Source organism: Sinocyclocheilus grahami, unplaced genomic scaffold, assembly GCF_001515645.1.
Source record: "Sinocyclocheilus grahami isolate Dianchi unplaced genomic scaffold, SAMN03320097.WGS_v1.1 scaffold917.1, whole genome shotgun sequence".
Taxonomy (NCBI): Eukaryota; Metazoa; Chordata; class Actinopteri; order Cypriniformes; family Cyprinidae; genus Sinocyclocheilus; species Sinocyclocheilus grahami.
Genome location: NW_015506096.1, coordinates 60777 through 74967, shown reverse-complemented (window position 1 = coordinate 74967; position 14191 = coordinate 60777). Strand labels below are relative to the sequence as shown.

Genomic DNA, 14191 nt, shown 5'->3' with positions numbered 1-14191 from the left:
TGCTGTCCTTTTTTTGTGTATTTTATGAATATTTGTAATGTACACAACAATATATAATACATTAAAGTTTTCTAGATATCAAAGTGTGTACGTGTGTGTATATACTGAAAAAAGCAGCTTTATAATATACTAGTAGTGTAATGCTAATGCATTTCCAATGAGCTGAAATACAATTGAAATGTACTTCAGATATACTCTAACTGTAGTTCATGAAGTATTAAAAGAACATTTTAAATGTATTTTAAGAAATACACTTAAATTACACTAAATATACTTAAAGTGGTTCCAATTTAACACAATTTCAATATATTAAATAGATTAAAATCAAACTTAAGCATATCTTGAAATACACTTAATATACTTAAAGTTGTTTCAAAATAATACATTTAATATGCACTTAGTATAGTATAATTTAAATATAGTAAGTATGTCTGAAAAAGCACAATTTAAATATATTTCTTTTTCACCTGGGCAATGATGACAGGATATGGCAGTTTTGGTGCTAGCCCCACTTTCATCAGGTAGGATTGCTCATTAACCCCTAAATACACTTCAGTGAGCGGATATGACCATTCTTCACCATGGATACCATAACCATAACATTTAACCATTTAACCATAACAGGGTCATCGGTTTCTACAGAACATTCAGATACAAGATCAGTCTCTACCAAAGTTTGAGTGCATCCTGTGTCTACCAAAGCTATAACCTTTTTACCATTCAATTCTACAGGAATTGTGACATAACTGGGCATTGGAGTAATGCTAGGTTCAGGTATCATCATCCGTGGAACATAACAGACATTGGTAAGCTTTTTATTCAGGTTTGAACACATTGGTTTCTTATGGCCTATCTGGCCACAATTAAAACACTTAATAGTCCCAACTGTAGTTAAGATAGACGTTTCTGTTTGTTTCATGAGTCTCTCACCCATACTCTTACCCCCTTCTAGCAGTGAGGTTGTATTGTGGGAAGAAGGCTTGTCCCTTGCGGTCTTCCACTGAGCAAAACTCCAAGGCTCAGTCCTTCGCCTAGCTGCCACAAAGACATCCGCCAGCCTGGCGGCCTCCTCAGAATAGGATGGATCATGCACTTTAATCCAGGTTTGCAGTTCAGGACACAACATTCTCAAAAACTGTTCCAAAATGATAGTCTCTGCAACCTCTGCAACAGTCTTTTCTGCAGGTTTCACCCACTTGTAGAACAAATCCTTCAACCGAATGTACAATTCCTTAGGAGTTTCTTCCATCAGCACCTCCATGGAACGAAACCGCTTACGATAGTTCTCAGCATTGATAGAGTATTTCTTCAATATGGCCTCTCTCATCTGCCCGTAGTCGGTTACTTCCTCCACATCCATAGTCACGTAGGCAGCACAGGCCTTGCCAGTGAGTAGATTTGCACACGGTAGCAATTTGTCAAAGGTAGTCAGATAATGCTCGATGTCATATATCTCACTGAGCTGCTGCATCTTTGGCTCTTTCAATGGACCCCCAGCAGTTGAATGTCAAACTCCATCAGAATTTCTGGAAGACGTGCCGGGACCCTCACTCTCCCCTAGTGGCGGATTTCCCAGTGAGGTATGCTGATTTATTTCTCCCTGAAGTAAGCGAAACTGATATTGCAAGGGCTTCCATCTTGTTTCTTGTCGTGCATTTTCTTGTTCCTGACAAATTTGTCTTTCTCTTTGATCCACCAGGGATTTCTGGAACATATCCTTGAGCTCAGTAATATCCTTAGAAGAACTCTCAGGGGGAACTGGCTCAACAGCACCTCCACTAGCCCCTTGTAGTTCTTCCCCATCTTCTCCAGGGTCCATCTGATTTCTCAGTACGTGTCCGGTTTGGTGCCATCACACCTGAAGATTTGATACAGCAATGCTCCTCTTCTGGAATATCCCACTGCTGCCACCATAATGTGGGGACATGACCAGAGCAAAGGAGTGGAGACACTGCTTGCAGTCAATATAAAATATGTATTGACTCAAAACTTTCACAAAAAAAACAAAAAACACATCAAGCCCGGGACACTAGTGTTGACCCTCCTCACGGAGACCCCAACCAGAACTCACACTAACAGACGAAGTGAGCCCTTTCTTCTTCTTCAATGGTAGTTGGCAAACCAGCTTAAGGTGCATTTCCGCCACCTACTGGGATGGAGTGTGAGGCCTCGATAATTAGCCCTTTCAAACTCAAGGGTCAAACCAAATAATTCACAGGGAAAAAATCATACATATACATGAACACATAAATAAATTCAATAATTGAATATCAAATTCAAAAAACATTTTAACAATCAATATAGTACCCAAATAAATACAAGAAATAAACAAAACAATAAAATTATACATACATTCAAATAAACACAATGAAACAATGACACCCCTGCTCTTAAACCCCTACCCCCGGAACCATGCTGCAGCCATGAACCCAGAGACAAGAGGTAAGAAAATGAAGTTGGTAAACCATAAAAAAAAACAAAGAAAGAAAACTTTTGGGGTCTTTTTTTTTTGTTTGTCTAATGTGCACATTAGACTAGGAAAAATAACCCAAAGTGATTTCAAACAACAAAAATGTATACAAATGAACCAAACAAATATAAATCAAAACAAAACGGTATATACAAGGATTAGGGGTAACATGAGATCTTCACAATACACGAGACTAGATAATGATTTGAGATATCATCACTCTGCTGCAGAATTTCCACATTAACATCAATTCCACGTGACAGTATTAAATCTGAAGTATGATTACGACAATGAGTAGGCCCTGACACGTGTTGTCTAAACCCAATGGCGTTCAGAATGTCTATAAAAACTGATCCCAATGCATCTTTTTCATTATCAACATGGATATTAAAATCACCAACAATTAAGACTTTATCTGCAGCCAGCACGATTTCGGATAGAAAATCAGCAAATTCTTTGATAAAGTCTGTATGGTGGCCTGTATACAGTAGCCAGTACAAACATCACAGGGGATTTATCATTAACACGTGTTTCTCTGGATAATGTTATTTGAATCACCATTACTTCAATCAAATTATTCTTGAAACCAGACTTCTGAGAAATACAGAAAATATTAGTATAAATTTTAGCAACACCTCCTCCTTTACCTTTTGGATGCGGCTTATGTTTATAACAGTAATCTTGAGGGGTAGACTCATTTAAAATAATGTAATCATCTGGTTTTAGCCAGGTTTATGTCAAACAGAGCACATCTAGGTTTTGAGCTGTGATCATGTCATTTATAAAACGTGCTTTCGTAGAAAAGGATCTAAAATTCATTAAGCCAAGCTTTATCATGTGTTATCATTTGTTGAATATCAATTCAATTGTTAAATTGGTTTGGACGTTTTTTCTGGAGTGTAGCTTTTGATAGGGAACAGAAGATTATTTCCCTACTGTTTAGCCATTCCCCATTGTTGCAGCCTAATGTTTTTAAAGTGCTTGTATTTTTGTGTTAAGACTTTTTTAAAGGAATGAGCGGACGCTATGGGAACTAGCATACCTCCGTCACACTGAAAAATGACTGCCTAAAAAAAACTAAACATTTTGTGAGCAAATTAATGAAATCACCCAAAAAGACACAAGAGCATGGGGTCAAATCCATATCCAAACAATAAATCTGATAAATATGCCACAGCAAAATTATCGTCCAAATACGTAGCTTTAGGTAGCGCCTTAGAAGTGGCTACACTTCGAGTGGAATGAGCCTTAACCCTGAGAGGCGTGTACCACCCAAAGCCTCATACACTACAGGTGCATCTCAATAAATTAGAATGTCGTGGAAAAGTTCATTTATTTCAGTAATTCAACTCAAATTGTGAAACTCGTGTATTAAATAAATTCAATGCACACAGACTGAAGTAGTTGAAGTCTTTGGTTCTTTTAATTGTGATGATTTTGGCGCACATTTAACAAAAACCCACCAATTCACTATCTTAACAAATTAGAATACTTCATAAGACCAATAAAAAAACATTTTTAGTGAATTGTTGGCCTTCTGGAAAGTATGTTCATTTACTGTACATGTACTCAATACTTGGTAGGGGCTCCTTTTGCTTTAATTACTGCCTCAATTCAGCGTGGCATGGAGGTGCTCAGTTTGTGGCACTGCTGAGGTGGTATAGAAGCCCAGGTTTCTTTGACAGTGGCCTTCAGCTCATCTGCATTTTTTTGGTCTCTTGTTTCTCATTTTCCTCTTGACAATACCCCATAGATTCTCTATGGGGTTCAGGTCTGGTGAGTTTGCTGGCCAGTCAAGCACACCAACACCATGGTCATTTAACAAACTTTTGGTGCTTTTGGCAATGTGGGCAGGTGCCAAATCCTACTGGAAAATGAAATCCCAAAGACTTCAACTACTTCAGTCTGTGTGCATTAAATTTATTTAATACACGAGTTTCACAATTTGAGTTGAATTACTGAAATAAATGAACTTTTCCACGACATTCTAATTTATTGAGATGCACCTGTATAAGGGCATAATTCAAGGAGCCATAAATTGCTTTGTGGCTGTAGTACATTGCACATCAGTAATTGACTTGGGTTACACCTGATATGTTTGGTCTGCATAATCCCTTGACCACTGATCAAATTCACTTTTTGTTTTATGCAGGAGTGTGTGTAAATTAGTCTACTAGAACAAACTTCCTTTATGCTGAAATGAGCACTCAATTCCAGAGTTCCTGTCTAATGAACATGTAGGTCAACAAAAACACTGTCAATGATTACATGTCATTGTGTGAATATTTTCAATCAGAGTCACAATGGTGACAAATGAATGTTGTTAACCCTAAATTACAGGCTTGTTGGGGCCAGACACTGCTTCTGTAAAATGATCAAAAAGAAACTGTTCGTAGTTGCATGTAAGGGGATGATTGTAACACTTAGCTGGCCATATTAGCAAAATAGTTTGAAATTAGCAGGTTAAAAAGGCATCACATTTTGCCTAATAAACTAGTTTAATCTGATTTACGTTAAATGTTTTTATCTGTAAAAGTGCAAGTAAACAAAATATAGTTTTAGTAAAAAGAATACATTCTTAATCAGTTTTTTTCTTTATAAAGTCTGCATGTGCCTGTTTCCAACCTTGGCAACCATTCATAAGGGATCTGGTAGGAAGTGAGTAAAAGCTAAAATGATCATAGAACATTTTACAACTCTCCCCATGTTACAACCATACCCGGTCTCCCCTACTACTGACTTCTCGCAAGAAATTACATCACAACTAGAACAAGTTGGTCAAAAACATACATTTACACACAAACTGACCACCATCCACAACTTCAGTACTGCATTCCATATGGGGTTGGGTATGTGACACAATCACTGGATTCAGATGTGTCTTTGTTGCCTGCTTATCTTAAGGTTTCGGATAGAGTCTATGTTTTTTGAACAGTCGATGCCTTGATGTATATTTTTTCAGTCATAGTGTTTTCAACTGAAAATACTTGAACATAAATTTGACTGGGTCTGATCCCTCCAAGTTTACAGAAATGTTAATCACTAACATACTGGATCCCTTTATGTACTACTACTTGTAAGTGACTCTCCTGGTCACCAGGTGGTACCATCCTCCATGCTTTGCCTTATTTGTATTTGCCTGTTTGATATACTTGTTGTCAGTTTTGACTCCTTATCATGTGGTGAGCTACATTCTCTTCACTGGAAATGAATGGTGTAGAAAAAATCTTTAAAAAAAAAACCCAAAAAAAACAATTGCTAACAAATGGTACAAATAATTACAAAAATGGCAGGTATCACGTTGAATTTTGAAGTAGAAAGACTGAAATTGTATTTTCTTGTAAAACGAATCTTTGTTTCATTTACAACTTTAGAAATATTAGAAAATCACTGGTCACACTTTATATTAGGTGACCTTAACTACTATGTACTTACATCAAAAAAGAAGTGCAATGTACTTATTGTATTCATATTGTATTGCAAAACACTTTTGCTGCTATTGAGGTGGGATACGGGTAAAGTTAGGGACAGGTTTGGTGGTATGGGTAGGTTTAAGGGTGGGTTAAGGTGTAAGGGATGGGTCAACAGAGTAATTAGAAATGTAATTACAGAAATTAATTACAGATGTAATTACATATAGGTATTTTTAAAAATAGAAGTACAATGTAAGTGCATTGTACCAAATTATTAATTTAAATGTAAGTACATAGTAGTTAGGGCCACCTAATATAAAGTGGGACCAAATCACTTTGTGTATATAAAAATATATTTTGCATCTGTTGATTTTGATGTGGTGTAATGCTCTACTTCACAACTGATGGATGTAAACGTTTTAGTTTAGATATGGAAATTGTACTTTGTATCAGAAAATATGGTGGTTTAAACAAATTGAATTGTGTTTTAAGCAAATTCAATAGTTATATATGAGCCTGTACTTAATGAATTGCCACTACGGATTCCAGTTTCAGAACCAACGGTCCACCATAAACTATGCATTTGAGTAGCATTTGCTCTTTCCTTTCAGCCTTTATTAATTGTTTCTTTTTCAAAGTGTTTTGCTTAGAATCTGAGTTCAGTCTGAAGGGAGATTACTTATTGGGTGGCCTTTTTGCTTTACATGAAGTTCAACATGCAGAACCTTTTTCCACTCCAGAAGCCATTGAATGTTTCAGGTAAGAAAGGATTTTTTAAAAACTTTTTGTTGCAGCAGCATTTTCTCAGTATTTTGTTTCAAGTAATTTCTAAAAACAAAGATTTGATTAAGCGCTATTTACTTCTTTACTGATATTTTCTAGATACACTTTCTCAAAATCTGGCTATCAGATGTTGCAAGTGATGAGGTTTGCTGTTGAGGAGATTAATAACTCCACAACTCTTCTGCCCAATGTTTCTCTGGGATATGAGATTTTTGACCACTGTTCTGACATGAAAAATTTCCCTTCAATCTTCAATTTTATCTCAAAAAATGGCTCAATAAAACCTAAAGAAAAGCTCAACAACTATCAGCCTAAATTGATTGCTTTAACAGGGCCATATGGAAGCACAAGAACTATTACTATTGCACCACTGATCACAATGGACCTTATACCATTGGTAAATTCTGTTTCTTTTTATATAGTTTACATAACAAAATACTTCCTACTTTTTGTTCAGGACTACCAAGTTACAATATAATGCTAATAAATTGGAATGTTTTCTTCTCTTTCAAAGGTGAATTATGGAGCTTCTAGCTATACATTAAGCAATAAACTTCAGTATCCTTCCTTTGTAAGAACAATCCCTAGCAACAAAAACCTTATAGAGATGATTATTCACATCATACGGTGGTTTGGATGGAACTGGGTTGCCTTTCTTGGTAGCCAAGATGACTACAGCGAAGACGGTCTAAGAATATTTAACAAGTATATAAGCAATACTGGCATTTGTTTGGCCTATCAAGAGGCTTTAGGCCAACAGGCAAACTACAGTCAAACACTTAAAAAGATTGATATGCTCAAGATCAATGTCATTGTTGTTTTCGCTGTGCCACCATATGCAAGAAAAATTATCAAAGCAGCCATAGCAAATGACATCCGAGACAAAGTATGGATTGCGAGTGAAACTTGGGCTATGAATCAACAGCTTCCAACAGAGCCGGGAATTGGGAAAATTGGAACAGTCATTGGCATTACGGAGAGATTGTTGTCATTACCAGGATTTGATAAATTCATCTATAAAGACAGGAGAACAATTAATGGATATAGCACTGAGAGTAATATCCAGAGTAAGAATAAGACATGCAATCAAGTTTGTGATTACTGCCCATTGTTGACTGCCGCGGAGATTATAAACGAAAATCCCTCATTCTCCTTTGCCATCTATGCTGCCATATATACCATAGCTCATGCATTACATAAGGTTCTGCAGTGTGACATGAATGAATGCCACAAAAACATGACAGCTAAGCCATACATGGTGAGTAATTGCATCATAATGATAATGACATTTTTCATGAAAAATAATAACATTTATTATGTTAGTAATGCTTAATACTACTGTTTTTTGGGGGGCATTTTTTACCATACATTACAACAGCTTCTGGAACAAATGAAAAAGTTGGACTTCCCACTTAATGGCCATCAGGTGAAATATGATGACAATGGTGATCCAACTGTCAGTTTTTCAGTCGTACTTTGGAATACTGAAACAAATCCTCCACGGTTTGATATGGTGGGCACATATGAAACATATCCAGAAATTACTTTTAATATCAACAACTCTCTCTTGCACTGGCATAACAATGGTTCAGTAAGTTATGTTTTCAGCGAGTATTTATCTAAACATTTACCTTAATTTGATTAATGTTAATAACACACTTTCCCATTCCATAAAGGTTCCATTCTCAAACTGCTCCGTTGAGTGCAAAGAGGGATTTTCGAGGGAACCTAATCGATATCATAGTTGCTGTTTTCTGTGCAAAAAATGTCCACGTAACAGCTATGTGAATTATTCCTGTGAGTACTTTACGCAATGTGTGACAAAACATTGACATTTCAGCTTCCTCAGTCCATGCTACCAGGGAATGATAAGGGAAGATAACATGTACCAGATGATAATCCCAAATCAAGCTACTGCTACTGTAAACCAAAGCTACTGTCCAAGACACAAAGCATGCAATATTATTAATATTAAATCAGGTGCTGGTGCTGGTGCCACTGGTCTCAAATGTTAGTTTGGAGCCCTGTATGTAAGCTCTGCATGTGTGTGTGTGTATATATATACACACCATTCTGACCCCAGGTGTGTCTAAACATTGAATCTGGCCCTCTTTAAAAAAATAAAAAATAAAGTTTGGACACCCCTGCCTTAACCCCAACCCCAGATGATTTGAATGATTAAAATGATATCAAAAATGTCTTTTGCATATTTTTTTTAAATAGTGTAACTATATGTAAAATGTAAATGTGTTAGTTGACAGATACTTAACGAACATACATTTGTACAATTTAATTAATGGTATTGTTAAATAACAACTCTATTAATATTATTATAATAATTATGGTACTTGGTGACAGATAAGCTCAAGAAGAAACAAAGCTGAAGGGACATTTTACCCCATCTTCTTCTTTTGTGCTGTCTCCCAATACAGAGTATGGCAGTGTTGTACAGAGCTCTAATGCAGTTTACTGGTGCTCCATTCTCACTTTCACCACAAACCAACTCTAATGATCTCATTATTTGAATTAATTACCTTCTTATTAACTGCATGGTTACTGAACTGGCATTCAAATCTCTGTGCAGTGTACAGACCTCTGGAGGGGCAGGGGAGTAGTGGCTTTACAAGAGTACCCCTCGGTAGAAATCGGTAGACACGGTCTTTGTTTAAATTTTCAAAAGTGCATTGTATTATCTATTTTGTTTTGAAAAAAAAACAACAACAAAAAAAAAACTGGGATAATCTATTTTGTATTGTTTGAACTTCATGATCAAAAAAGTCTAATTTTGGCTGTATTGCATTCATATTATTTTGCTGTTTTTCAGGGAGCCCCTATACCTGTTCTCCATGTTTAGAGAGCGAATGGTCTGATGAGGGCAGCACAGCATGTAAGACACGTACTGTTGTCTATCTTGAGTTCACAGAAATCCACTCCATCACTGTCATGTTTTCTGCCACATGCCTAATTATTCTCCTTATTGCCATATTTTGCCTTTTTGCCTACAACTTCAACACACCAGTGGTAAAGTCTGCTGGTGGCAGCATGTGTTTCCTAATGTTGACTTGTTTGATAATGTCTACAATAAGTGTCTTCTTTTTCTTTGGAAATCCCACATCTGTACATTGCCTCCTGAGAAATGTTGTATTTGCATTTTTCTTCACTGTTTTTCTCTCCTGTATGGCTGTCCGTTCCTTTCAAATTGTTTGTATCTTCAAAATGGCTGCCAAGTTCCCTAACATGCACAGCCTTTGGGTAAAGCACAACGGACAGTGGCTCTTTGTTGGATTTTTTTCTATCATTCATTTAATGTCTTGTGTACTATGGATGACTATCTCAACTCCCATACCTTCCAGGGACTCTTTAACTTTTAAAGACCAGATTATACTCAGCTGTGAAATGGGGAAAACTGTAACTTTAAGCGTAGTTGTGTTTATAGGTTGGTTTCTTGGATTCCTGTGTCTCTTATTTTCTTACATGGGAAGAGATCTGCCAAAAAATTATAATGAGGCAAAATCAATAACATTCAGTCTCATTTTGTACAATGTGAGCTGGATTGTTTATTTCACAGCATACCTTATTCTCAAAAGCAAATACGTCCAGCTTGTTAATGCGATGACACAGCTGTCTAGTATATATGGAATTCTCTTCAGTTATTTCATACCAAAATCTTACATTATAATATTCCAACCTCAAAAGAACACTGCTGCATACTTCCAAACATCGATTCAGAATTACACACAAACCATTAGTAGGACTTAGCACAGATTAATTTAGGGTTGAGTGAATTGAGAAAATGGGCCTACTATAAATATTTCTCCATAATATATGAATATTTCAGAAACTTTGTGTGGTTGGTTAGATTATTTATTGTTATGTTACCTTTGCAAACCAGTGTCTGGGATTCAGTGTGGCTTAAGATATTGATTTAAAACCTTTTAAATAGTTATATTCATAAAGCTGATGATTACATGCTAGCATTAAGTGAACACATGCTTCCTTTTAATTTAGGAAATTTCCATAAAATGCTTGCATATTTATTGCCATACTATTTCTGCAGATCCACTTCTCAATAAATCCATATTACACATCTCATTTAAATCTGATGTTATGTCTGTTTTTGTTGATGCTGTATTGGAACGTTGTTAAGAAAAAGCAATCCCCTTGATAAGGCAAAATGTTTTCATTCACTTTAACAAGGCTGCTACCGGACATTTTACATGCTGACATCAGCCTAAATGTTGATTAAAACAGCCCCTCTTGTGATTAAAAAAATTAATTAGCTCACCCTGTCATTATTTATTCATTTTAATTTCCTTCAAAACATGCACTTATTTCTTCTGTGGAACACAAAAGAATATCCTTTTAACATTATATTAACAGTGATTTACCAGAAGACTGGTATATTCATATAGATACATGAGTACATCAAAATCATCTTTTTAAACACAGATTAGTAGTACAAATATTTACTTGACCCATGATAATTTAACATTACAGACCAATGTATATTTTTACTTTAATAAACACAGTTCTTCCATTATATAAAAATGTTGGACCATATTCAACCATACCTGAATGAACCCATTACAGGGCTCTTCAACTCCTGCTGAGTTTAGCTTGGATGCTAACCAAACACACCCGAACATTAAATTAAAGTGTTCAGAATTATTCGGGAATGGGGTATTTAAACTGGTACTAAAGTCTGCAGGACACTGGACCTCCAGGAGTTGAGTTGAAGAACCCTGCATTATAGTTTCCTGCCGGTGCTCCATTTTGCCACTTGGTGGCATAATTCGACATAGAAAGTGGGATTATTGAAAAGAAAATTTGTATATTTTCACTGGAATATTCTGACTGAGGCAACAAAGGTACAGTTCCCAACTACAGAGGCAACGTGAACGTGTTAAAGACATATGTCAAAAAGGGTATAACAATATAAACATTAGACTGTTTTAACCCTTTTAAACTATCACAGGATATTGCCATTACATTATACTTTAGAGTATATTAAGTAACAATAAAATGTAAATACGCTCCAAAACTTAACTCACAGGCACCATTAGTTTCCAAAGGCACACGACCTGTTCAAAAGGTCAAGTCAAGTCACCTTTATTTATATAGCGCTTTTAACAATACAGATTGTGTCAAAGCAACTGAATAGCATTAATTAGGAAAATATTGTGTCAATAATGCAAAATGACAATAGTAAACACTCAATGTTCCGTTAAAGACAGTTCATCATTGAATTCAGTGATGTCATCATCCAGCTCAGTTCTGTTTAAATAGTATCTGTGCAATCAAGTCAACGATATCGCTGGAAGTGAAGTGTCCCCAACTAAGCAAGCCAGAGGCGACAGCAGCAAGGAACCAAAACTCCATCGGTGACAGAATGGAGAAAAAACCTTGGGAGAAACCAGGCTGAGTCGGGGACCAGTTCTCCTCTGACCAGACGAAACCAGCAGTTCAATTCCAGGCTGCAGCAAAGTCACATTGAGCAGAGGACTCAGCTGGTTCCTGTGGTCTTGGCCGTCTAGGAGAAAAGGTTCTCACTGGGGATCTGTCTTTGTGGGTCATCTAGTTGTCCTGGTCTCTGCTGATATTCAGGGCTGTAGAGGTCATCTCTAGGTGCTGATACACCATCTGGTCTGAATACATACTGGATCCGGGTGACTATCTGCTCTGGATACAGACTGGATCTGGTGGCTAAGGTGACCTCGGAATAAGAAAGAAAAAGACTAATATTAACATAGATGCCATTCTTCTAACAATGTAGCAAGTACATCGGGTGTTATGGGAAGTGTTCCCAGTTCCGGTTGTCCTGATTAATGCAGCCTAAAAATCCTTTAAGGGATTTGAATATTAGAAATGTGTTAGTGTGTTATGTGTAAGCCAGGTTAAAGAGATGGGTCTTTAATCTAGATTTAAATTGACAGAATGTGTCTGCCTCCTGAACAATGTTAGGTAGGTTATTCCAGAGTTTGGGCGCTAAAAAGGAGAAGGATCTGCCGCCCGCAGTTGATTTTGATATTCTAGGTATTATCAAATTGCCAGAGTTTTGAGAATGCAGCGGACGTAAAGGACTATAATGCAATAAGAGCTTGTTCAAATACTGAGGTGCTAAACCATTCAGGGCTTTATAAGTAATAAACAAGATTTTAAAATATATACGATGTTTCTCAAAAAGCAGGTCACAAAAGTATTTCAGTCATCTTAAGATCTTAGATCTTAGGAACACCCACATTCACTGTCGGTCTCACTTTTAGCTCGTCCTCTCTAATCATTGGCTTTTAAATTAGGCTAGTATTTATTAAAGCGGTCTTGATTGCTTTTCCTTCACTATTTGGTTGATCATTTCAGTTTTCATAGGCCTATACAGTTTTGCGTAATCAGTCAGAGGATGAACCTTGAAATCAGGGCTAAATCCGACCTGGCATGTCAGGCATGTGGTACTGCCTGCTCACAGGATGTTGAAGCAAATTGTGCGTTTCATACAATTTCTATGGATATATGCTTCTCATTCAATCTTCATGGTCTACGAAGAATAGGCCTACAACAAGGCTGTAATAAACCCTGCAATGGCAGCAAAAAACAAACAAACAAAAAATATATATGTATATAATTTTTTTTCAATCCAGACTCCCGCTCTCTCTTTCTCTCTCTCTTTCTCCATTTTTTTTCATGCATCAGCGAACCCATTCATTATTTTAACAGAACGCATAGGCCTATATTGTGCGCCAAAAATACGAAGCGAGGAAAATTGACGGGCCGCCCCCACCTTTTCAGAAGCTGGTGCCGATTTTCCACATTTTGGATTTATAAAGAAGGTTCTCTGGGAAATTAGGCTATGCTTTAACACAGAAGCATATAACAATCCTCTATCGTATTACAGTCGCTAATAGGACATTTTAAAAAGTGTTTTGATTTGTTGTTACATAAAACTACAGCTCCCTTGTTAACGACATTTAGTGGATCCCTTAATTTATAGCCGCCTGACCTGATTTCACATATCTTTGGATATCGCAACCCATATCAAGCCGAAAATATAGCAGCAGGCTATCTATTGGAGAAAGACGGTAGGTTTGTGGATCTTCCAAAAGAGATAGTTCCTTATTTGAAATTAAAGATAAGTAACAACACAGAGAAACATGGACATGTTTGTCCATCTATGTCATGGCAAGAAACCATATTTGATGCCCTGTCTTATTTTGCGTTTAAACGAAAGCAGTGTACACAAGTCGTTTATTCTTATACAAATGAGTCAAGTTCTGAAGAGTAAATGGCAGATGTTTTGCAATTCAAGGCGCGTCCATAGACAGGATTTAGTGCTTCACAATGAGGGGGCTCGTCTTTTGTTAAGCCCTTGTGTTTCTCGTTGAAAAGCTTTACAAAGGGTTCATCCTTCATGGAGTTTTAAAGTTACTTTCCACTAGTTCATTTCAGACCTTGAGAAAACCTAAAGCAATGTTAATGTCCCTCTCTTTTCCTTTGAGACCGAGATCTCAGTCCACACAACCAAACACAGGGC

At 36.7% G+C, this 14191-nt stretch overlaps 1 protein-coding gene across 1 annotated transcript; it reads left to right on the top strand.

Moving 5' to 3' along the window:
* The first annotated feature begins 2375 nt into the window (after positions 1 to 2375).
* On the top strand, positions 2376 to 10425 carry LOC107564231 (taste receptor type 1 member 1-like). The gene is made up of 7 exons (XM_016249245.1): positions 2376 to 2442; positions 6522 to 6642; positions 6766 to 7063; positions 7181 to 7924; positions 8045 to 8257; positions 8343 to 8467; positions 9495 to 10425. The coding sequence occupies exons 1-7, from the start codon at positions 2376 to 2378 to the stop codon at positions 10423 to 10425; spliced, it is 2499 nt and encodes an 832-aa protein (XP_016104731.1).
* Positions 10426 to 14191: the final 3766 nt, after the last annotated feature.